The sequence below is a fragment of the Callithrix jacchus genome, chromosome 10 (genome assembly GCF_049354715.1).
Source record: "Callithrix jacchus isolate 240 chromosome 10, calJac240_pri, whole genome shotgun sequence".
Lineage (NCBI taxonomy): Eukaryota > Metazoa > Chordata > Mammalia > Primates > Cebidae > Callithrix > Callithrix jacchus.
The window spans coordinates 16,390,944-16,415,863 of NC_133511.1; the positions used below are offsets into that span (position 1 = coordinate 16,390,944).

The following is a 24,920-nucleotide window of genomic DNA, read 5'->3' on the forward strand; positions in this document are numbered from 1 at the left end:
TGCTTTGCCATATAGAAACCTTTAATTACAAAGTAATCAAAGCTATCAACTCTTATGCCTTGTGCTTTGGGACCTTATTTAAGAAATTTATCTTTACCCCAAGGTCACAAAACATTTGCCATTTGTTTCTACTAGCTGTATCACGTTATCTTTCATTTACGTCTTTAATCACTTTGGGATTGTTGTTTTATATGGTATGAGGATTCAACTTTATTTTTGTCCATATAATAAGCCAATTTTCTGAGCACTATTATCCATCTCTTCCCTACTAACTTGTGATGCTACTGTTAGCATACACTACGTCTCCAAATATCCACGTGTCTATTCCTAAATCTAGTTTAATACTAATTCCTCTTTTCTCAGAGGAAGGATCTATCACTAAGACATTTTTACTCACATTGCTTTCTAGATCAATAAAAAATTCAACCATCACCCCCCAAATCCCCAGGGGTTCATTATTAGCCTGTATTCTTCCCAAAACAGAATACCCAGTAAGGAAAATAATTTTAAAAAAATAAATGTATGTTTATTTAAAAAAAAAAAAAAAGAAAGAAAGAAAAACCTTAACCAAGAACAAACCCTGGTACACTGAGAAATCAATGCTTCTTCTGAAAGCCAGCATCAGCCAGTGCTGTCACCCCCAGGAAGAACAGGTACCTCAGTCCAAATATCAGGTCTCAAATATTCTTCTGTGGTCAAAACTGGCATTCAAGAAGTTTCTGGTCTGTGTGGGCTCCAATTATTAGCACAGATAACTGTTACCTCTAGATATCTCACTGCCTATGTCCACTACCAAAGCCCTGCCACCCCCATAGCCTCAGGAAAGTTACATATCCTCAACACTCCATTTGTAGGCAAGTTCCTCCACTGCTTTCTTGCTGGCAAGCCTGGCAAAGCGCTTCTGTTCAAATCCATTGGATCTGCAATCAAAAGAGACATACTATTCAGCCAGAACCCTAAATGGACATTTATTTTATAAGAAAGGGAAGAGTTCACGCATATAATGAGAAGGGAAGACAGTAAGGAGTCATATGAAAATAATTAAGGCATATGCAATAGAATCAAAGGTACAAAATCATTCATTTTTTTCTTAGTCCTTATTCAGACCCTTCTCCCAGTCTGACAGCTATTTCAAATATTTGCCACTCTCTAAAAGCCCAGCTGTCTCTCAGCTGATGTCCACATCTTGTATTTTATCCATTCAATACACAGACATTTATTGAATTTTGATATATACTAGGTACTGTGGTAGGCACTCCATGAAAATACGTATGACACAGCTCTTGTCCTGATGAACTCCCAGACTAGTGGAAGAGAGAGACATTTAAACGAATAAAAGAACCGCATATACTCTGGTAGAAATACGCATGGGGTATCATGGAAAAAGAATGGGTATCTTAATCAGTTTGAGGAAGGTATGATGAAAAGATCACATGAGGGTTGGGCAAGAATGATCAGTAAAGGCTTTGTGTTAACTACAGTCCTGGGGATGGGGAGGTTCAGAAGAGTCTGGAGGTCATTTCGAACAGAATGATTAACAAGAACAAAGGCACAGAAATAAGAAGTAGTCTGGTATGTGCAACAAACCAAAGGCAACTGGGATGGCTGGAGCCATAGTATGACAAAGGAAATAGCTATGAGTCAAAGCTGGAAAGGTAGGCAGAGGCCAACGCATAATGAGCTTTATAGGCCATGATGTAAAGCTTAGATTTCATCCAGAAAGGATGGGTTTAAAGCAAGAACTGATGCTGCATTTCAAACAGATCACTCTGGAGGGGATCTGGGGCAGGAAAATCACTGCAGTGGTCCAGAAGGGGGGGCAGAAGAGAGAAGACACAGGAGGCAAAATTAGTAAGACTAATTAGTAGGACTCATGGATTAGGTACACAAGGACAAAGGAGGAGGAGGTAAGTTAGAAAGCACAAGAGTAGGAGCAGGCTTACAGTAAGAGAACCTGATGAGTTCAGCTTTGAATACAATGCATTTGAAATCTCTCAAGTCTATATCAATAGAAAAATCTAACACATAGCTAAATATACCAAACCAAGATTACTGATTTGGAAATCATGTACATATAGGTCATAGCTGAAAATATGACTAGGTAAGAATCAGCTAGAGGGAGTCCATAGAATAGCTAATGGTTAGGGGGCAGAGCCCTGGGAAAGAGTTAAGAGGTACACAGAGGAAGAGAAGCTTCCAAAGGTGGCCAAGAATTATAAGAGAAAAGAACCAGGAGTAGGGTGTCATGGAAAACAATACAGGGTGAATTTCGAGAAGGTAGTGAGGGACCTCGAATCCCTTCTAATTACCATGCATTCTCTTGGTCTTCTTATCTAAACTTCTTGAAAGAGCCTGTATTCACTATTTGTTTCCTCACCTTTCATTCACTCCTTAATACATTAGAATCTGGCCTTTGTTTCACTACACCACCGAACTAGCCCTTTCAGGTCGTCAATGGCATTCCTTGTAGTCAAATCCAGTGACTCCTTCTTCCTCCCCACATCAATAAACAGGTCCCACCAGCTCACCCCTAACCACATCCCCACTTCCTGTTCTCTTACTAACCATCCTTACTACCACTGCCTGAAGGTCATAGTTTAGATATTCATTACCTTTAGGCTGAGCTACTGAAAAAGCCTTGTATCTGCTCTACTTCCAATCTTGTACCTTTCTAATCCTTCACATTACTGCTATAATAATTTGTCTATCTAAAATACAGAGCTGTTTTTAATCCTTCCATGGCTCCCTTGCCTCTAGGGTAAAGACCAAGCTCCTCAGAAAGGCTTCCAAGGCCTCCTGTGATCAGGGTCTGCCTACCTCTCTCATCCATCTCTCACTTTATGCTATCTAACAACAGCAAACTGGTTATGGACCCCCATCACCTGCTAACACCATGGTGTCTCATAGTGTTGACTCTGTACTTACAGGATCCTCTTCCTTTAACATCCTTCCTTTCCTTCTTATCTTGGCTGGTTACTGACATCCCTTAAAACTCAGCTCCCCCATTTCAATCATTAGGAAGCACTCCCTGATCACATCCTCACAAGGGTCAACTTACTCTTCCTTTGTGTTCCCAAAGCGTATTGAAATCTTCTATAGTAATACTAACCAAACAGCACTGAAATTGTCTGTCTTCTATTCTAGATTGAAAGTGAGCTCCTGGGCTCAGGGGCTGTCTCTCATTAATTGTGGAATCCCTAGTACCTAGTACCTAGCTGCTTACACTTATAACATGTGTGCTAAGACTTTCCCTTAAGGGATGAGTGGAGTGAATAATGGAGGCTTTAAGAAGAAGGAAAGTGGCCAGGGACAGTGGCTCACATCTATAATCCCAGCACTCTGGGAGGCTGAGGCAGGTGGATCACAAAGTCAGGAATTCAAGACCAGACCAGCTTGACCAAAATGGTGAAACCCCGTCTCTATTAAAAATACAAAAAAAAATTTTTTTTTAATTTTTTTGTGGCCAGGCACGGTGGTGGGCACCTGTAATCCTAGCTATTCAGAAGGCTGAGGCAGAGAATTGCTTGAACCTGGGAGGCGGAGGTTGCAGTGAGCTGAGGTTGCGCCACTGCACTCCAGCCTGGGCAACAGAGTGAGACTCCATCTAAAAAAAAAGAAAAGAAGGGAAGTTTGGCCAGGCGCAATGGCTCACGCCTGTAATCCCAGCACTTTGGGAGGCCAAGGCGGGTAGATCACCTGAGGTCAGGAGTTTCAGACCAGCTTGGCCAACATGGTGAAACTCTGCCTCTACTAAAAATACAAAAATTAGCTGGGCATGATGGCACACACCTGTAATCTTAGCTACTCGGGAGGCTGAGGCAGAACAATGGCTTGAACCCAGTAGGTAGAAGTTGCAGTGAGCCAAGATCATGCCGCTACACTTCAGCTTAGTGATGAGCGAAATTCTGTCTCAAAGAAAAAAAGAAAAAGAAGAGGAGAAGCTTATTATAAATGACATCCTCTCCAACCTTAGAGGCATGGATGGTATTCCAAAGCACCAAGGAAACCATTGTTTTTTACCTTGGAAGGTATTAAGAGATTTACGTGAATATAATAATACAAAAAACATGAATAACAAACACCAAATCCTAAGCAGAATCAGAAAACAAACTGCAGGAGAACTCACAGTGGAAAGAGCTTTGGACCAGAGAATCAGGAACACAGAGCTTTCTCAGAGGAGATGCATGACTCTAGGCAAACTGCTTATTTATAGGGCCTCCATTTGTCTTTTAATTAATAGGAGCTGGGTAATTATCTTACAGGTTTTTCCAACTGTAACATACTAAATATCTGTTCTGGAAATATTCCCTTGCAGTGGGCAAAAAAGAGACAAAACTAGAAAAGATGATGGAAGATGAACAACAGAAAGACAGCAAAGGTGACAAAGGGAAATAAGAGGAGAAATCTAGGACAAAATAAGAACAAGAAGTGGAAAAAAGCGACTGAGAAAAATGAAGACAAATTAAACACTAGTAAAAACTAGGTCAGGGAGAATTCTAAGTTTTGGGTCCAAAAATTAAAAAACAAAAAAAAACAAAAACTCAATAGCAGGGAACATCTGCAGGCTTGTGCTATAAAAAGATCTACTTCTGGGCCGGGCGCGGTGGCTCACGCCTATAATCCCAGCACTTTGGGAGGCTGAGGCGGGTGGATCACGAGGTCAAGAGATCAAGACCATCCTGGTCAACAAAGTGAAACCCCATCTCTACTAAAAACACAAAAATTAGCTGGGCGTGGTGGTGCGTGCCTGTAGTCCCAGCTACTTGGGAGGCTGAGGCAGGAGAATCGCTTGAACCCAGGAAGCGGAGGTTGCAGTGAGCCGAGATCATGCCATTGCACTCCAGTCTGGGTAACAACAGCGAAACTCCGTCTCAAAAAAAAAAAAAAAGATGTATGGCAAATTAGTATTCTGAAAAATCCTCCTTATACCAAAAAGCCTACATACAGTGAATTGCAAATGGAACTAGTAAGCTAGCCTGTAACCACAGCCACCCTAAAGAGATCTGCCAATATAAGAAACTAGAGTCATCCTGTACATATCTGCCAACATCAGAAAGAAGAGCATTACATTTTTTTAATTCTACAGATAAGGTCTCACTGTGTTGCCCAGCTTGGACTCAAATTCCTGGCTTCAAGTGATCTTCCTGCCTCAGCCTCCAAGTAGCTGGTACTACAGACACATGCCATCACACCTGGCTGCTGGATTTTGATGGCACCCAGAGGGACAGAAGACAATGCCTTAGGCCCATATAAGGTAGAGAGCTGAAGTCACATTGCAGAGTAACCTGAGCAGACTAACCTATCCTCAATTGGCAATTATAAAGCCTAGACAAAATTTTAAAATGCAAGTATTTGAAGGTGTGGAAGAGTGACCAAAAGCAAGCATAAACTGGATGAAGTATATGTGAAAAGAATCTGTGAGTCCTTTTCCTGAAGGGCAACTTCCCAAACAACATAGCTCATGAAGGCAGAAACCCACAGGCATACTGGCTTGAGGAGTTAGTACAAAGTGGGCAGAATAGCTAGGAAATTAGGGGGAAAATTTTGGAAGAGAAGGAACTACAAAAGGGATGAACCTCAAACTCTGCATACAAACTCTACTCAAATCCTTGGCTGTTAAACAACACATGTGCAGAGAAAATGCCAACCAGCTAATAAAAATTTTTGAATGGCAGCTAGAAACTAAAAGAATTGAGCAGAGATTTTAGCTGTGGTCCACTGCAAAGGAGACAATTTGGAGTTTAGCCAAGTTAACTACCTCCTAGAATAAAAACCAACACACTTAAGAGGAACACAATGTAACAGAACTCAAAGTCTCTACAGTGTATCATTTATGATGTCTAGTAACAATTTTTAAAAGTGACCAGACAGGTAAATAAACAGGAAAATATAATACACTCTGAAGAAAAAGTTGTCAATAGAAACCAATCCTGTGGTGACTCATAATGCTGCAATTAGCAGACAGGACTTCCAAGCACCAATTACAAATCATAAATATTTTCAAGATGAGGAAAATATCTCATAAAGAACAGATGGGAAATCTCAGCAGAGAAATGTAAGCTATTAAATGAAAATTTTGGAGTTGAAAAACAAAATAAACCACCTAAAACACAAAATCCACAATTGACAATAACTGAGAGAAAAACACAAAGACAAAAAAACCAGAATACAGGCAATCTAAGATCTAAACACTATTAATCACCTTGACCTCACTGACATTTATAAAACACTACCTTAAATAGCCACAGAATATATGTTCTCTTCAAGTGCAAGTGAAACATTCAGAAGATAGACAATATACTGGGCCATAAAACACAACTTAACAAATTTCATGTTTATTGCTGTTTTTTGAGACAGGGTCTCACTCTGTCATCCAAGCTGCAGTGCAGTGGTGCAATCACAGCACATTGCAGCCTTGACCTCCCTGGGCTCAGTGATCCTCCACCTCAGCCTCCTGAGTAGCTGGGACTACTCATGTGTCACCATGCCCGACGTGTGTCACCAGGCCCAACTAATTTTTGTATTTTTTTTGTAGAGACAGGGTTTTGCCATGTTGCCCAGGCTGTTCTCAAACTCCTGCACTCAAGCAATCCACTTGCCTCGGGCTCCCAAAGTGTTGGGATTACCGGAGTAAGCCATCAACCCTGGACAACAAGTTTCAAAAGATCAAAATATTACAGAGTATATTATCTGACAAAAATTGAATTAAATTACAAGTAAACAGCAGGAAGAAACCTAGAAAAGTCCAAATATTTGGCGTTAATGTACTCCTAAGTAGCCCGTGGAGCAAAGAATAAACCAAAAGGACAGTTAGAAAATATTTTGAACAAAATCCAACATACATTCCTGAAAACAAAACTCTCAGCAAAACAGGAATGGAAGGGAACTTTAACTCGATAAAGGGTATCTACAAAAAAACCTACAGCTTATCACACATTTAAGGGAAAAAAAACTAAATGTTTTCCTCCTGAGATTAGAAATAAAGCAAAGACATCTACTCTCACAACTTCTATTCAACATCTGCACTGAAGTGCTAGCTAATGCACCAGGGCAAGAAAAAGAAACAAAAAGCATCTAGATTGGAAAGTAAGAAATAAAACTGTATGCAAAGATGAAATGACCCTCTAGCCCTCTGGGTACAAACTCTGGTGCAATCTACAAAAAAGCTATTGTACAAAGCAAGCTTTACGTGAAAAAACAACTGGCAATATTTGTTGCCAGTGATAATATTTAAACTTTCACATGTAAATTAGAATTTTGAAAAACTGTGAACTCTTTAACCTCCCATTATTTAAAGACTTTTGTGATGAGACCAGAAGTGATGCTAACAAAAGTGATTTTCTGATATCGTATAGTGGAAACACATCAACATTTGGAAGGTCTGAAAAACTCAGCAAACCAATATTTTACAAATGGCCAAGGCATGATGTTATAAAATCATGTATGGGTAAAAGATCCAAAGTATAAAAAATATTAATATAACAGCAATGAAAGTTCTTTGATCTGGTTTCAGGTTCCACATAACCTTTAAGAAACCAGCACTCGCTGAGATTTTGTGTAACACTGAGAAATATAATATGCCTTCTCTTTCTATGTGTGAGGCTAAATTTTCTTCCTATACTGCAACTGAACAACATACCACAACAGACATATGCAGAACCAAGTTACCTACTGTTAAGTCAGACATTAATGAGATTTGTAAAAATGTAAATCAATGCCACCCTTCTATTTTTTTCATTTGGAAAATATAATTCTTTTTAATTTAAAAATACAGTAATTATGTTAACAAGTAATGAGTTACTTTTTAGAATGAACACTTTTTAAATGTCTGAGTTTTAATTCTAATATGGTAAATGTCAATATATATAATCCACATAAACAAAAGCTTTTTGAGGTCATCAGTAATTTTTAAGTGTAGGCTGGGCACGGTGGCTCAAGCCTGTATTCCCAATACTTTGGGAAGCCAAGGCAAGAGATCATACAAGGCCAATAATTTGAGATCAGCCTGGCCAATGTGGCAAAACCCTGTCTCCACTAAAAATACAAAAATTAGCTGGGTATGATGACGCACGCCTGTAATCCCAACTACTTGGGTGGCTGAAGCATGACAATCACTTGAACCCAGGAGGTGACCACACCACTGCACTCCAGCCTGGGCAACAGAGCAAGACTCTGGCTCAAAAAAAAAAGAGTGGCCAGGCATGGTGGCCCACACCTGTAATCCCAGCACTCTGGGAGGCTGAGGTGGGTGAATCACGACATCAGGAGTTCAAGACCAGCCTGGCCACACGGTGAAACCCCATCTCTACTAAAAATACAAAAATTAGCCAGGCATGGTGGCAGGTACCTGTAATCCCAGCTACTCAGGAGGCTGAGGCAGAGAATTGCTTGAACCTGGGAGGTGGAGGTTGCAGTGAGACGAGATCGTGCCACTGTACTCCAGCCTGGGGGACGGAGTGAGACTTCGTCTCAAAAAAAAAAAGTGTAAAAGGGTCCTGAGGTTAAAAAGTTTGAGAATTATTGTGCTAGATACTAAAACAATGTTCTTTTGTAGGCAGGAGGAGATGGGATCTAATATGTGAGTACAGGGACTGACTTTGGTTGGAAGCAAATATAGCTCATCCATCTAACAGACAGGAAGTTAGTATGTGAGTACAGATGCTGGTAGGTAGACAGATGAGGTGGTAAGGACTGTGAGACATTAAAAGTGACTCCCTCCTAAGACCATAAAGGGAATAAAGGTTCAAAGGCTACATTTTAAAAAATATATCATATAGAAGGCACCAGACTACAACTCACCATTCATCCCCTCTAAGCCTTAGAAAATAACATTAAAAGTAACCAATATCCAAAACAAAGTGTATCTTATCTGAACCACCTGTACTGTTTGTCCAGAGCTTTAACAAGTATTTTGAAATGAAAACAGAAGGAAGAGTGTTCTAAGCATGAGAAATAGGATTTGTGGACCTCAGAAATAGAAGCAAGCAAAGTGTGTATTTTTCACTTTGTGATTAAAGCAGAGAATGAAATGAAGTGTAGAGCAATTTACAGTGGTTAGGGAAGGTTACAGTCAGGTAGAAGAGAAAACGGAAGTGTAAGAAATACTCAGGCTTACCTGTCCACTCCGTCCCAGCGATATCCAGGCCAGATATTAAATCTGTTGGGAGGAGGTGCTGGACCACTGTAGTGAGGTCTCACTAATGAGAAGAGTAACAAAAAAGTATTTAGTTAATGACGTAATTTAATTCAGAGCTGGATGGCAATGTGGAATTTTTTTTTTTTTTTAAGAGAAAGAGTCTTACTCTGTTGCCCAGGGTGGAGTGCAGGGACACAATCTCGGCTCACTGCAACCTCTGCCTCCCTGGTTCAAGCAATTCTCGCGTTTTAGCCACAGGCATGCACCACCACACCCGTCTAATTTTTTTTTTTTTTTTGTATTCTTAGTAGAGACAGGGTTTCACCATGTTGACCAGGCTGGTCTTGAACTCCTGACCTCAGGTGATCCACCCACCTCAGCCCCCTAAAGTGCTTGCTAGGGTTACAAGCATGAGCCACTGCGCCTGGCCTGGAAAAATTTTTATATAGAAATACCAACTGAGTTGAATGAAAACTCACAATGAATTTAAATTATTTGGAAAATCCTTCCTTGCAAATAGCTATGTATCAGCACCCTAATGATTCTCAGTCTTCACAGTCACCTCCAACTCTGATGATTCCCAGAAGTCCCACCTTTCTTATTCTTGTTCTCCTTGGCCTTATTCTTCTTAATGAAGTTAGCCATGGGGTCCCCCTCTCTTTCTTGTTCTCTTAGCATCCTATCCAGGTCTTCATCATCAATATAGCGGGCCAGAGGCTTTTGCATCTCTTTCATTGCATCCTCCACATTCTGTTGCTGTTGCCGGCTCTGGGCAAGCCTGGGCAAAAACGAACCAAGAGTGTTTGCTACCCTTTATGACATTTCCATTTCTACATGACATGGACCACACTGCTAAATTTGGAGAATTTCCTCTTTCTAGTAGCCTAGGCAAAATATTGAACAGGGTAAAATTCCCAGAATACCCACTGGAAGTGTGGAATATATCAACATCCTACAAAGAAGATTCAGCACACCAAATTTCCCATTACTGATAATAGCTCTGAAGGTATAATAAGAAAGTGAGTGGTCAGAGAGCAGAGAAATGACTTGTTCCAGTCACTGCCATTTTGTTTACCCTTTCAGTGGTTCCCTTACCCTTTTCCCCACTGGGCATACAGCTCATCTCTCTCTGAGTCCTTTTCTGCTTTCCTCCTTTGCTCTAAACGTTCGAGTTTCAAATTCCTCTTACGACCAGACTTATCTCGAAATACAGTTTCAGCATATTGAAATTCAGCTGCAAAGGAAAATTATACTCAAATATCAGAATCAAAATCAAAAACAACATTCTAAGAGATCAAATCAACCGCTTGGGATTCTAATGCTAGATAAGAACTTTTGCGGCCAGATCAAAGTAGTCCCTACTAACGTTTAGGTACACATTGGTGCTGGGCCCAAGAAATGGCATTTTTCTTTTCTTTCTTTTTTTTTTTGAGACGAAGTCTTGCTCTGTTGCCCAGGTTGGAGTGCAGTGGTGCAATCTCAGCTCACTGCAACCTCCGCCTTCCAGGTTCAAGCGATTTTCCTGTATCAGCCTCCTGATAGGTGGGATTACAGCTACACACCACCACGTACAGCTAGTTTTTTTGTATTTTTAGTAGAGACAGGGTTTTACCATGTTAGCCAGGCTGGTCTTGAACTGCTGGCCTCAACTGATCCACCCGCCATGGCCTCCCAAAGTGCTGGGATTACAGGCATGGGCCACTGCGCCCAGCCAAAATGGCATTTTTCAAGAAGGAAAGAAACACTGGGACTTAGTAAGAAGTTATAATGATGCATAAAACCAGAGCTGAAATTTGATAGCAATTAGAAGTTTACAATATCAGGTACAATAAGCTATGTTTTGTAAAAAAGCAACATGAGACTAGATTGGTCTCTGTGCTTTCATATTTTTACCTTCAAATGCCATGGTTTCTTGGTCCTGTTTCTTGAGCTCCTGCTGCTCTCGCTGTATGTCAGTTAACACCAACCCAGTTTTAGCCCCAGAATACATGTATGCAGCCTATGCAATGGAAAAGGGAGCATCCAACATTAATGGGATGATGTGGCAGTAGGCTCCACGGGTACACAGTTAGATGCATTTGTCTCTGATGAGCAGCAATAATTAAACCTAAAACTCTAGCTTTATATTCTCATTAATTATCACGATTCAAAAACCATAAAAGAAAGAAAATCTAATTTCATAAAAAAATCAATACCATCAAGTTTAAGAGTAAACAGAAACACAAACAAACAATATATTAAAGGGAGGGCTATGCATTTGCATTTTTGACTTTTCAGTATAGAAACTGTACACATGAAGATTCTCTCAGGTCATCTGATCAGAAGCCAGTATAAAGCACTAAGTCTTCCATTAGAGACCCACACTGACAAAATACTCCATTTAAAATACAAACTCAAGCAAACCTAAGATCCTCAAATCGTGGATATATTTCAGGGTAATAACAGAAGATCTAACCAAATGAAAACTTTTTGCTAATTTCCACTTAGTATCAAGACAGCAAACCAGCCCACAAATGAAGCACACAGTATATCCTGATATCCTTAAGCAACTATAATATTAAGTTGTCCATTAACTAAATGGATACATAAAATGTCAAGGGGTCCAGCTGAAACAGAGACCTCTTTTTTCCAGAAAAGAGAAGACTCTCACTCCCTGGGTAAAGAAAAGGCTGATCTACCCTACCAGGACCAGTCTTCTCAGACCCTTCTTCAACAGACAAGATTTACCTGGTAAGTCTGCATTGGGGAGAAAAATGCACACCACAGCCTCCATCATTCTGTTTCTTAACCACTCACAAATCAGATTCCTTTACTACTATTAATGTTCTCTACAATAGAATTACTCAAGGTTCATATGGAGTTTTGGGTTTTTTGGCTAATTCATCAAGCTTTATCATGAACTCAGAACAAAACATTAACTTCCCAGACAACATGATTTCTAAAAGTAGTTCCGTATTTTAAGTGTCTCTTCTTAAGCTCTGGATACAGAGACCTATAGGTCAATTTATACTAGTAAATCACCAATACCAGATGCTTACACTAGATGCAGACACTATGCTAAGAGATTTATTTACACTGGCTTAATTATCACAACCTTACACAGTAGGTACTGCTATTAACAACAATTTACAGATAAAGAAACTGAGGTTTAGCGATAATAAGCAACTTGCCCAAATCTCACAGACAGTAAGTGGCAGAAGGAGAATTTCAATATGTGATTTGTTTGACACAATGCTTGTGCCCCAAACTCCACTCTGCAAATTACAGTCCTCAGTTTATTCCTAAGAATATAGGAAGCTTTTCTGGACCTGCTAAAATGAGATTTGTAGAATTAAGAGGCTATAAAAGCAGAAGCGACTTGGGAAATGTGGTATCTATAAATCCACCTGGGCTGGGTTATAGCCAGTTTGCCTTCAGAAAGAAAGAGATCCAAAGGTCCTTTTAACTAAGATTTACTACACTTCTAAAAGCTACATCCTTCTCCTTTGGCTTGATTCTCTGGGACACATATAAAGCTCAGAGAGAAGAGTCATGCGAAAATAAGGACATAGCTTCTGAAAATCCTAACCTTCTTTCCAGGAGGCTGACTCCTTCGAGGTGGGGACAGGTCAGAATCAGAAGATTTGGTCCTCTGTCTCCTCCTTGGTGGAGAGAGGTCAGAATCAGAGCTCCGGTGCCTAGGTCTATTCCGTGGAGGTGACAGATCTGAATCAGAATCCTGGTGCCCTGTACTTTGTTTACGCCATGGAGAAGAACAGTCTGAATCAGTTGCTTTCTGGCAGTCACCTGGATAGAAGGAAAGAATCTGTGTGACTCTGATGTCCTCTAGGTGAAGAACTTACATAAAATCTCCTATGACTGTGAGAAGAACCTCCAAATGAAAGAATTCTTTTTTTTTTTTTTTTTTTTTTTTTGTGAGACAGTCTCAGGCTGGAGTGCAGCAGCACGATCTCAGCTCATTGCAACCTCTGCCTCCTGGGTTCAAGTGATTCTTGTGTCTCAGCCTCCCAAGTAGCTGGAACTACAGGTGTGCGCCACCACAAACGGCTAATTTTTGTGTTTTTAGTAGAGAAAGGGTTTTGCCATGTTGGCCAGGCTGGTCTTGAACACCTGACCTCAGGTAATCTGCCCGTCTTGGCCTCCCGAAGTGCTGGGATCACAGGCTTGAGCCACCATGCCTGGCCAAACAATTCTTTAATCCCCTTGGAAGAATCTAAAAAAAATAACTTACCAAGCTAATATACAATATTTATTTAGTTTTCCTATGAAGAATTCTCATTAACCTAAACATAAGTATGAATGACACAGGAGAAAAGCAAAGTCAGAAACAACTTTTAAGACCAACAGGTAGAAGATGGCATTCTATTACCAAGTGACCAGTGGCTGTAACCGTGTGTGAGATCTCCACACACTCCTCCATGTCAGTTACCCCACCCATGGACAGACAAAACATTTGTATAGTCAGTGCTCCATAGCGTGACAAAAGTCAGAAATACCTAGAATACATTCTGATATCCTCAGACTAAATGATAACAAAGTAGTTTAATTTTAAAATTAAAATAGTTCCTAGAAAGAAAAGAGGGAGTAAAAAATTTCACTGCACAGGCCTAAGTTCTAGTGACTGTATAAGCATCACAAATCACCTCCCAAAGAGCAATCTGCAATATGTATGGACAGTCTTTAAAATGCCCACATCTTCTGACCCAGTAAATCAACTTCTCAGCTTTCTAGGAAACCTATACAGAAGTGGTTGAATTTCCAGGAAATCTATCTAGAAATAGATAAGGAAATAATCAAAAATGGGGACAACACTTTATGTACAAGATGTCTGTTACAGAATTGCAGAAGCAAAAACTTAGAAATAACCAAAAACACTCATTATTAGAAAAATGGTTAAGTAATTTTATGTAATGGAACACTATTAACATCATATTAACATAAAGATGTTTTTATGGCCTGAGGAAGACTATATTAAGAAAAGACAGCAGACAAGATTACAAACGCAATACAATATTCTGCATAGCCAGAGCACAACTATATCAAAAATGCAAATCAAAAACCAGAAAAGATTAAGATGACCCTGGCTGCAACACTAACAATTGCCTCTGAATGACAGAATTTTGTGTCACTTTTCTCTTTATACACTTCTGTACATTCTAAAGCTTCTGCAACAAAAAAAATTGTACTTTTATATGGGGTGGGGCAAGTAAATAAAAAGATATATGAAAACCTTCCTCCCTACCACCGTAATTTTTTAACTCTCCCAACCCCAGCCTCTCACTTTTCAAAACTTTCCCAAAGAAACTCCATTCTTAGACCTTATAAAGCAAGTAAAGGGCCAAAAGAAAGCTCCCAGGGGATACACACATCCCTCTCATGGACAGTCATATGCTCACCTTTGTAATCAAGCTGCTGCTTATCTCCAAAATGAGATTTTGCTTGCTTTTTTCGTGGAGGAGAGAGGTCAGAGTCATACTCATATTTGCTGTTCTTTGGGAGTGTCGAATGAGAGGCTCCTGACTCCTTCCAATGTGAAGAAGTCTTGCTAGAGGCTCTTTCTGGGGCTTTACTACTTTTGGTTCTGGGCAGGGAATGAGTGACATTAGGAGCCAAATCAGGGGAGTCATGACGAGCCCTTCTGAGTTGCTGCATGTTTGAAGAGGCAAGAGTCCTCCTAGGTTGAGATGTGTTAGGGGAGTTGTTATGGGCCCTTCTGAGGGGAGAGGTATCTGAGAAATCATGATGGGCTCGCCTAGGAGAGGGATCTGGTGAATCATGACGGGCTCGCCTAGGAGGAGAGGGATCTGGTGAATCATGACGGGCTCGCCTAGGAGGAGAGGGATCTGGTGAATCATGACGGGCTCGCCTAGGAGGAGAGGGATCTGGTGAATCATGACGGGCTCGCCTAGGAGGAGAGGGATCTGGTGAATCATGACGGACTCTCCTAGGAGATGCACCTGAAGAATTATGCTGGGGCTTCCTGGGGGGAGAAGGATCGGGAGAATCATGACGGGCCCTCCTTGGGGGTGAAGTGTCTGAGGTGTCATGACGGATCCTCCTGGGAGATGTGTCTGAGTCATGACAAGCTCCTCTGAGGAGAGAAGAATCTGGGGAGTCATGACGGGCCCTCCTAGGAGACGAATTCGGGGTATCATGATGGACTCTCCTAGGAGATGAATCTGGGGTATCATGACGAAAATGCCCATGTGAGGGTAGGTCTTCATTGTGGCCTAAACACAAATAACAAATAGTCAGATTCCCACAAATGCTCTGTCCCTCTGTCCCCGCTTCACACCCAGTTTCAAAAGATGCTCCAGCAGCACATAACCTCAGAACTGCTCAGAAAGCCCAAAAGTCCTGTAGTTTCCTTGCTTAGGAGCAGCAAACCAGCACTCATGAATATCTTAAGAATAACCTGTCTTATTTGCCTACTAAGTCATAAATGTGCAAAGTATTTCCAGTACATTTTTTATATTATACCCTATAAGACAAGCAGGGCAGGTACCCTTGTATTACAGCATGATGTTTTCAGCTGAGGAGCTGAGTGATTTCTGACCTAAGGTCACAGCTACTAAGATGAAGATACAGGCTAGAATCCAAGTCTCCTAACTCCCAGTCCAGTGCTCTTTCTAAAACCTCATTTGTGCAGTTACCAGACAGTGGCTCCTACTGATATTTAGCCCAGATACTTTATAGTTCATACTCACCCTTCTTTCAAAAGGTAAATTGACTAAACCAACGAACATCAAAATAAAATGCTGTTAACTATTTAATCCATTTCACTGTGTTCTTTGTTAGAGAGGGGAAAAATCACCACCGGGAAAAAAGAAAAAGGAACAAGCATTTACCAATCACCTACTGTGTGCCAATGTAGAGATTACCTGATTCAATTCTCTTAACAAGCCTGGGACGTAAATATTGTTATTTCCATTTTACACATGAGGAAGCTGATACTCAGAAAGATTAACTTGCCCAAGTCATACTGCTAATAAGTGGTGGAGATATATTTAAATCCAACTCTATTTGACTCCAGAGTCCATAGACTCTGTGCAATCTTTAAAATATGTAAATCTTTAAAGTGAAAATACATAGTTTGAGACTTTCCATTTTCAGAGGCACCGCAGAATGAAATATCTACAGCAACTGGAACAGTTTCAAATTCCAGTTCTTCCTCTACCTCTATTTCTTGTCATTCAGCTCCATAGCCCAAATACAAATAACAGCTAGGTAGGACCTGATGAATACTTGTTAAATAGATTAATTAAACCAAGTCAACCCCTTTAGCTTGGGTAACAGGCCTATCTGATTCTAATCCACTCCACAGAGAGAAGTATGATGTCTGTGGGGGCCTAACAGCAAATCTAAAGGAAGTAAGGGTCGGAGACTGGTGAGCATATTTCCAGTAACAAATTGGGATAGGGAAGTGAGAGTAAGGCAGAAGAAAAGGAAGGGGGAGGGAGGGTTGGAGAGGGAGAGGGAAAGGGAGGGGGGGGATGGAGGGAGAGAGAGAGAGAGAGAGAGAGAGAGAGTATGTATGTGTGACTTTCCACACATTCAGTTACAGAAGAAAAAGCACTGTGTGTGTGCAAGTTTGTATGTCTTTCTAAACATTCAGATACAGAAGAAGAAGCACTGTGTGTGTCTGTGTGTCTTCCTAGACAAACAGATATAGAAACCAAAAGATTTTCTTTGGAAAAGAATTCCGATTAGGCTACAAAAATCAAATCCCTACTAGCAATTCAACAATTCTACAACTATTTACTAGGTAGCTCCTTGTGCTAGACAGAGGAACATCACGGCAAATAAGACTAGACTATGCTCAAACAGATGTGATAAACAAATGCTTTTTATCCAATTCTCAAGGACTCACATTTTTTTTTAAGACGGTTAAATTATAAATATTAGCTTAAGAAGAGTCTAGAATGGGCAAGTGGAGGGTAATGCACTGTAAAATGCCAATATTTAAGGAAAGAAGAGAGAAATTTACTAACACAAATAAACAGAACAAAAAACATTGGTCCTTGACCCTCCCAGAAATGAGCTGCTTCATTGTGGAAGAGGATAGAGGTGGCTAATGTCTCCAAATTCTGTTCCTGTTTCTTGTAAACTCCCCCCAAGTCTTGCCTATATCAAGTGCTCTCCTATTCTGGGTCAAAGAGGAATGGGTACTCAAAGGCCTCCAAATTAGTCACTGACCTCAGTAACCCTGATGCCAAAATATAAGAGAAAGGAATATTTGGTCTCTAAGTTCCCATGTCTTACTACCTCTGAAGAAGTCCAAATTCCTTTTTCCTGCTATATTTTTCAGCATCAATGACAAGCTAAAACAAATTATGCATTCTTCTAAAAGAAAAGTATAGGAAAAGAAAAAAGACCTCCCCTACTAATGGAAATTTAGATGTGCCTTTTGTTGGAACTCACCTCCCAGAAGCTTCCATTTGGCACTGGAACGAAAGGCCTCCATCTGCTTCACCTCTTCTGGTCGCTCATCCACAAACTCTGCCACCTGCAGGAGTAAAGATTTACTATACTGAGGAAATTCACAGGATCCAACCAAGAAGCATTGTCTCAAGAATCTGAAGTTACAACTATTCCGATTCCTAACATAAGGGCACACACATATCCAAAACGGTCATGAAGAAATAAGTAGGAGTCTTCAGTTACGTTTGCTCCATAAACATCTGATTGTCACTGTCTTGGTTGAATTGTAGATCCTTCTCTAACTAATCAATTTCCCTGCAAAGGTTAATTTCTTTCATTACAAACCTTTTTATTAACCTGCTAGGTACACAACAGCCACTTGTAAGCTAACAACAAAATTCCTTTTACATTTTTACTTTTACATTAAGAGTGAAAACATAGGTGGCCCTCCTCATCATGCCTAGAACTAATCAAGGACTTTGGGTTTCTATAAAACCTTTCTTGTTGTAGGTAGTCACAATCGTAGGTTTTCTTGAATACAACCAAAAAGAGCCACTGAGATGTACACAGAATCATTAATCTTTAAGAGCTAAAACTACATGTCATATCTTCCAAACTTCTGAACAAATCAGAATCTTCCCTAGAGTATTCCTAATAAATGATCACTCACCCAATCCCTTCCTGACAAGGAACTGATTATCTTACAACGTAGTCCACTGCACTTTTAAAAAATGTTAGAAAGTTCTTAGTTTTATTGGGCCCACATCTACCTTCCTTTTTTTTTTTGAGACAGTCTTACTCTATCACCAGGCTGGAGTGCAGTGGTGCAATCTGGGCTCACTGCAGCCTCCACCACCCGGGTTCAAGCGATTCCCCTGCCTCAGCCTCCTGAGTAGCTGGGACCACCACGCCTGGCTAATTTTTTGCATTTTAGTAGAGAAGGGGTTTCAACATGTTGGTCAGGATGAGCTCTATCTCCTGACTTTGTGATCCACCCACCTCAGCCTCCCAAAGTTCTGGGATTACAGGCGCCCAGCCCCATATCTACCTTCTTATAACTTCCTTGAATTGATTCTAGTTCTGACCTCTGATGCAACTGATCCCCTTTCCACATGACAAACGTTCAGTGTTTGCTGGCACAATAAATCCTAGTTACAGAGTAGCAACTATGCGCAAGGCACTGTGGTTTGTGTTTTACTCATATAATCTCATATATTTCTCACAATAGCCCTGCAAAGAAAGGTTCTACACTACTGAATAGCAAACTGACTCAGAGAAGTAACTTTCTCAATGTCACAAGCTAGCAAGTGGTGGAATTGAAATTTAAATCCAGATCATAGCCGGGCATGGTGACTCAAACCTGTAATCCCAGCACTTTGGGAGGCCAAGGCGGGTAGATCACCTGAGGTCAGGAGTTCAAGACCAGCCTGACCAACACGGATAAACCCTGTCTCTACTAAAAAAAATGCAAAAACTTAGCTGGGCGTGGTGGCACATGTCTGTAATCCCAGCTACTCAGGAGGATGAGGCAGGAGAATCACCTGAACCTGGGAGGCGGAGGTTACAGTGAGCCAAGATTGCACCATTGCACTCCAGCCTGGGCAACGAAAGCAAAACCCCGTCTCAAAAAAAAAAAAAAAAAATCCAGATTATAATTGCCCTCTACTTCTCCCAAAATCCTACAGTCATTCTTCATATAACCCAGTTTTGAGATCGCTCACTGAGCATTAAAAGCACAGGTTTCAGGCAAGATGAATTGAGATCTAAACCCCAGCTCTGCCACTTAGCATTTGTGTAACTTTTGGTAAACTATTCTAAGCCTCAATTTTCTCATCTGTAAAAGTGGGATTCAAAGGATTACTGTAAGGATTGAATGATATAGTTCATGTACACTTAGCCATGCTTGGTATATGATAAATGCTCAATAAATTATACCTATTAGTTATTCCTGTGCTGCCACTGCTATTACAAATAATCAAAATCATTGTGCCATTATTAATGGTGGTGGTGGTAATCTTGCAGTAACAAAAATGAATTCAATAATCAAGATTTGTTTTAACCAATGCAGAGAGGACTGGCACTAAAGCCTCCTTTGTTTAGGTTTTTGGGCCATCATAAAAGCAAGACAATATTATTAAAGAAAATGGCCAGGTGTGGTGGCTCATGCCTGTAATCCTAGCACATTAGGAGGCCTAGGTGGGAGGATCACTTGAGCCAAGGTGTTCAAGACCAGCCTGGGCAACACAAAGAGACCTCATCTCTAAAAAACTAAATAAATAAACAAAATTAGCCAGGTATGGAGGTACACACCTGTGGTGCCAGCTACTTGTGGGGCTAAGGTAGGAGGATTGCTTGAACCTGGGAAACAGAGGCTACAATGAGCCATGATCACACCACTGTACCTCAGCCTGGGCACCAGAGCAAGACCGTGTCTCAAAAATGATAATAATAATCATTTGACAAAGTAGGCAACCTGGCATTCTCATTACCTCTAGTGGGAGTGTAAACTGGTAGCACCTTTTGGAAAGCAATACGGGACTATAACGAAAAAGAACCGTATCCTTTGATCCATTCATTTCATTTTATGGAATAAAGAAATAAACTGATTCTTACAATGATTTATGATATTTTAAAAGTTGAAACAATCCATGTATCCAGTAATAGGGCAGATTAAATAAATATATATATTGACCTACTATGTAACCATTAAAAATCATACACTCAAAGAATATTTTAAGGTCTTACGAAAATATCCACAACCTATTATTTAGCAGAAGAGCAGATTCCAAAACCATATGTACAGTATGATCCCAATTATGTTAAAAAAAATAAGATACAAGCATGTATAATCACTAAAGAGAAAAACCTGAAGAGATACGCATCCAAATGTTAGCAGTTATCTTTGGATGGTCATAATATAAATGGTTATTCTTTTAAAAACTTTAAACTTTAATTCCCAAATATTCTGTAATAAATATGCATTGTTTTTACAAAATTAAAAACAACAACAAACATTGTTAATATTAATTTGTTCTGACCAAAACTAAATTGACTCCCTGAGATCACTATTTCCCTTCTAATCACTAGCAAGCCCTCTTTTAAACAATCTGTTTTAGAATTTTGCTGGGAATTAATGTTAAATATGCATCTGGAATCCATCTTTACTATCTTTAGTGCAATTCAGCCTATCAACAGCTCTCCTTTCCACTTTGTTATTAAGAAATTCTCAGCAATGGTTTCAGGAACCACTGGGAGGTCAATTGCCTATGATTTTGTCCACATGGCTCTTACTTATCCTTCAAAACTCAGTTAAGATATTTACATCTTTCAGGATAGCTCAACAGAACACTAAGTGTGCTATCTCCCCTGGGCTCTAATGGTACTTGGTATATATGTGAAATATATCCCCAACACTTACCATACTGTTAAAATGTATTTGAAATTCAGTTTTTCATTCTAGGGTATAAACTCTAAAGCACATTCATCTACGAATCTCCAGTTCCTATGCAAGAATACACAACTTGAAAGCTTAGTTAAATCAATGAAAAAAAGGAGCAAATAAGAAGTTCCCTATAATTGAACCTCAACACTGTTTTTAAGGAAGATTCCAACAACAGCTAATTCTCATCATTAGAACCACAGCTACTTCTCATCATGACTCTATCACTGATGTTGAGGAGTTCTCACTCTCTGTTAACCATCTCATTTCTAGGCTGATGGGCCCTCCATAAAGAGAGAAGTTGGTGTACAGGCATTATCAAAGATAATTATTTAAAACAGCTCTTTGGAAACTGTCACCTATTTTCTGTTCTCAACTATCCCCCCTACAAATTTACCCTGAGCTGGGAAAAGAAATTGAGAAGCTTGGCCAGGCGCAGTGACTCACGACTGTAATCCCAGCACTTTGGGAGGCCAAGGCAGGTGGATCATTTGAGGTCAGGAGTTCAAGACCAGCCTGGACAACATGGTGAAACTCCGTCCCTACAAATATACAAAAAAAAATAATTAGGCACGATGGCGGGTGCCTGTAATCCCAGCTAATGGGGAAGCTGAGGCAGGAAAATTGCTTGAACCCAGGAGGCAGAGATTGCAGTGAGCCAAGATCACTCCATTGCACTCAAGCCTGGGCAACAAAGCAAGACTCCATCTCAAAAAAAAAAAAAAGAGAACCTTGCTTCATTTCAAAATCCTGACAGCCCCAAAGACACATACCACAGGCAAATCTCCATCATCTTCCTCTTCCTCCTTTTCTGGTTTAGTTGTGGAGATAGCTGTCCAGCTCACATCATCATCCACAATCCGCATTCTAAATGAGAAGAAGAAGATGATCAAAGTCATTGTAGGATATCAGCCTAAAACCACTCGTCTACTGGTTTTAAAATAAAGTTCAAAATCCTACAGGATCCTGCATGGTCCAGTCTTTGTCTACATGGGTGAATTTCATCTCGTACCACTATTTCCTTGGTTGAACACCTCCCTGGGTCATCCTTTGGTGCCTAGAAAGGAGCCAAGTTCCTACCACATCAGTTTTCACATATGCAGTTCCTTCCCTCTGCCTGATCTACTCTTCTCAATCTTTTTCTTTCTTGAGACAGGGTCTCACACTGTTGCCCAGGCTGGAGCGCAGGGGCATGATCACAGCTCACTGCAGCCTTGACTTCCCGGGCTCAAGTTATTCTCCCCACTCAGTCTTCCAAGTACCTGGGACTACAGGCACGTGCCACCATGCCTGACTACTTCTTTGTATTTTTTGTAGAAACAGGGTTTCACCATGTTGCCCAGACTGGTCTCAAACTCCCAGATGCAAGCAATCTACCCGTCTTGGCCTCCCAAAGTGGTAGGAAACTCTTTCTCATAATTCAGTTCCTAACGCAAATTTAACTTCCTTTGGCAAACCTTTCTTGACTCCTTCCTCCCCCTAACCTCCCCAGCCCACACTAACTCAAGACTAAGAACCCTCGTTAAAAACTCTTGGAATACTTTCATTGTGTTTATCCTAAAGGAAATATATTAATTACTTGTGTTATTACTTAATGCCTGTATTCCCATTTAACTATAAGCCTACAAGAACAGGGCCTATATCTTATTTGTTCAGAGGCATCCTCAACACCCTACAGTAACTGGAAGAGGAAGTATGCTATAAATGTTTGGTACAGGGATAAACTATAGTTAAGCCCAAATAATAGCAACGACTGCCATGACGTGAAGTCATTCAAAAAGCCAAGGTCACTGAATGCAATCCCGCTAATCACAACCACCACCACCTAATATAAGCATTACTATTCAGTATTATTCTCATTTTAAAGATAAGGAAACTGCAGCTCAGTGAGATGAAACACCTTGCCCAAGGGCACACAGCCTACAAAGTGGCACCGCTAGGATTTGAACTCTCATCAGTGCTGCTCCAAGGCTCAAGCTACTTTCATCACACGGCACTGCCCCTAAAGGATCCACACGAGCCAGCGACGCAGAAAGACAGAAGACAGAAGAAAATGGGCTAGTTCTTTGGAACAATGTGACTTCGCTGGGTATCTTAGTGCCTTAGGGTTGCTTAACAAAGTACCACAAATTGGGTGGCATAAAACAACAGAAACTCTCACAGTTCTGGAAGCTAGCAGTCTGAAATCCAGGGGTCTGCAAGGCCAATCTCCCTGGAAAGTCTCTAGGGGAGAATCTCTCCTGTTCCAGCTTCTGGTAGCCCCAGGTATATCTTGGCTTTTGGCAGCATAAATCCAATTCAATCTCAGCTTTCATCTAGACATGCTCGTTTTTTTCTTTGTTGCTGTGTCTGTGTCCACACTTCCCTCTTCTTAAAAGGAAAACAGTCATCTTGGATTGGGCACCCACCTTAATCAAGTATGGCCTCATCTTATTGATGACATCTCCAAAGGCCCTAATTTTAAATGTCACATTCTGTGGTTCTGGGTGGAAACGATTTGGTAGGTCCCACTACAGAGGGCCACAATGTTTTCCCATTTGAAAGTAATACCCACTTCATGGTACTGTCGTGAGGCTTAAATAAACTCATATATGTTTAAATTTCTTATAATGTTGCCTGGCAAGGAAAGCATAATGAGAAGAACGACACAAATGTCAGCTGCTCTTGTTAGCAGGACTATTACTAAGAGTAACAGGAGGTGATCGAAGGTCTCTGATTCAGAACCAAGTCCTTGGGATTTGGGAACCCCCACAGGCAGGTGCCGGGCCCTAAAGATCCAAGCACAGGCTTTGAATCCGCTCCATTATTCTCGGGGCACAATACTCATTCCCTACGGGAGAGAGGACGAAAGTCTACCAAGGCGGGAAAAGAGTCATCAAAGTTACAGCCCGGCTTTAATGCACTGACGCTAATGATCAGAGGCTCGAGGTGTAAGCGGGGCGGCAGAGGCAAGGCGGGGGCCTCACGCGGTGCGAGTGGGGCCCTGGGTCTGAGCAGGGGCCGGCGCAGCAGCCAAGAGACCCGCCAGGAGGGAAGGCAAGGCCCGGCGGCCGAGGGTGGAGTTGGGAAGGGTGAGAGGGGGGCGAGTCGTCGCAGGCCCCGCCCCGGCCGGTACCAACTCACCCCTTGCCGCCGGCCCCACCAGGCTTCGGCCGCTTTTTGCGGCGCTTGCGGCCGGACTCAGGCCCCCGGTCGACGCCGGCATCTGCCCCGGACAAATAACGCTTCAGATACTCGGCCTTGGAAAGCGGCGGAGCTGCCGCCATGGCAGCGGCGGGGGCGGAGAGACGGCTCGGCGCTGGGGACAAAATGCCTCAACGCGTAGCGCGCGCCAGCCACCTGAGGAAGTGGGGCCAAGGCCGGAAGTGGCGGAGCGTGCTGAGAATGACGCGGCTGGCAGGTGCAGCCGCCGGGGGCGCGCTCGCAGACTAGCCGGAGATGTGCACAGCTTCGGGCGCCCTGGGACGACGCCACCAGGCATCTTCTCTTCATCCACCCACCCACCCATCCATCCATCCAACCGCCACAGGCGCTGTTCTGGCCAGGAGGCCACAACCTGACCCAACAAGACCCCGCCCCCAGCGTCTGCCTAAGCTCCACAGCAAGGGCAAGAAAGTGGAGAGCCACGGGCTGCAGCGTAGCGGAACTTGAATACTGGTTCCATACATAGCCAGCTAGCTGTGCGACCTCGGGCGAGTTATCGCAAAACGGGGAGAATCCCGGCACCTAACTCGGAATGGTCACAGGCTGAGATGACACTACTGTGTGCAGTGCGCAGAGCGTTTGGGCACATGGTCATCGGAACTATGTTCGTTATTTTTTTCCCCTTTTTTTGTGGAGAACGGGGTCTCGATATGTCGCCCAGGCAGGTCTCGCTATTTTTATACGTATCTTCAAGTGGGAAGAATCTGCTCCACTAGGCTT

General features: G+C 41.6%; 1 protein-coding gene across 3 annotated transcripts; it reads right to left on the reverse strand.

Moving 5' to 3' along the window:
- Nucleotides 1–504: 504 nt before the first annotated feature.
- Nucleotides 505–24,285, reverse strand: BUD13 (BUD13 spliceosome associated protein). Of its 3 annotated transcripts, XM_078339521.1 has the most exons (12): nucleotides 24,120–24,285; nucleotides 21,770–21,863; nucleotides 21,444–21,538; nucleotides 17,558–17,642; nucleotides 14,533–15,366; nucleotides 12,705–12,922; nucleotides 11,030–11,135; nucleotides 10,232–10,370; nucleotides 9,730–9,914; nucleotides 9,116–9,197; nucleotides 3,790–3,905; nucleotides 655–920 (listed from the first exon to the last, which is right to left on the reverse strand). In XM_078339521.1, the coding sequence occupies exons 4-12, from the start codon at nucleotides 17,598–17,600 to the stop codon at nucleotides 790–792; spliced, it is 1,854 nt and encodes a 617-aa protein (XP_078195647.1). In that variant the 5' UTR covers nucleotides 17,601–17,642; nucleotides 21,444–21,538; nucleotides 21,770–21,863; nucleotides 24,120–24,285; the 3' UTR covers nucleotides 655–789. The 3 variants fall into 3 exon arrangements, with proteins under 3 accessions (XP_054097596.2, XP_035120527.3, XP_078195647.1); XM_054241621.2 differs by lacking the exon at nucleotides 21,444–21,538 and having other exon boundaries at nucleotides 505–920; XM_035264636.3 differs by lacking the exons at nucleotides 3,790–3,905; nucleotides 21,444–21,538 and having other exon boundaries at nucleotides 505–920.
- Nucleotides 24,286–24,920: the final 635 nt, after the last annotated feature.

Coding starts and splice junctions, on each gene's coding strand:
- BUD13 (XM_054241621.2), bottom strand. CDS start 24,262: ATGGCGGCAGCTCCGCCGCTTTCCAAGGCCGAGTATCTGAAGCGTTAT. Junction 15,367..17,557: donor CAAATGGAAGCTTCTGGGAG/GTGAGTTCCAAC, acceptor ATTTGTGTTTAG/GCCACAATGAAGACCTACCC. Junction 9,915..10,231: donor TATGCCCAGTGGGGAAAAGG/GTAAGGGAACCA, acceptor GTTTTTGCCCAG/GCTTGCCCAGAGCCGGCAAC.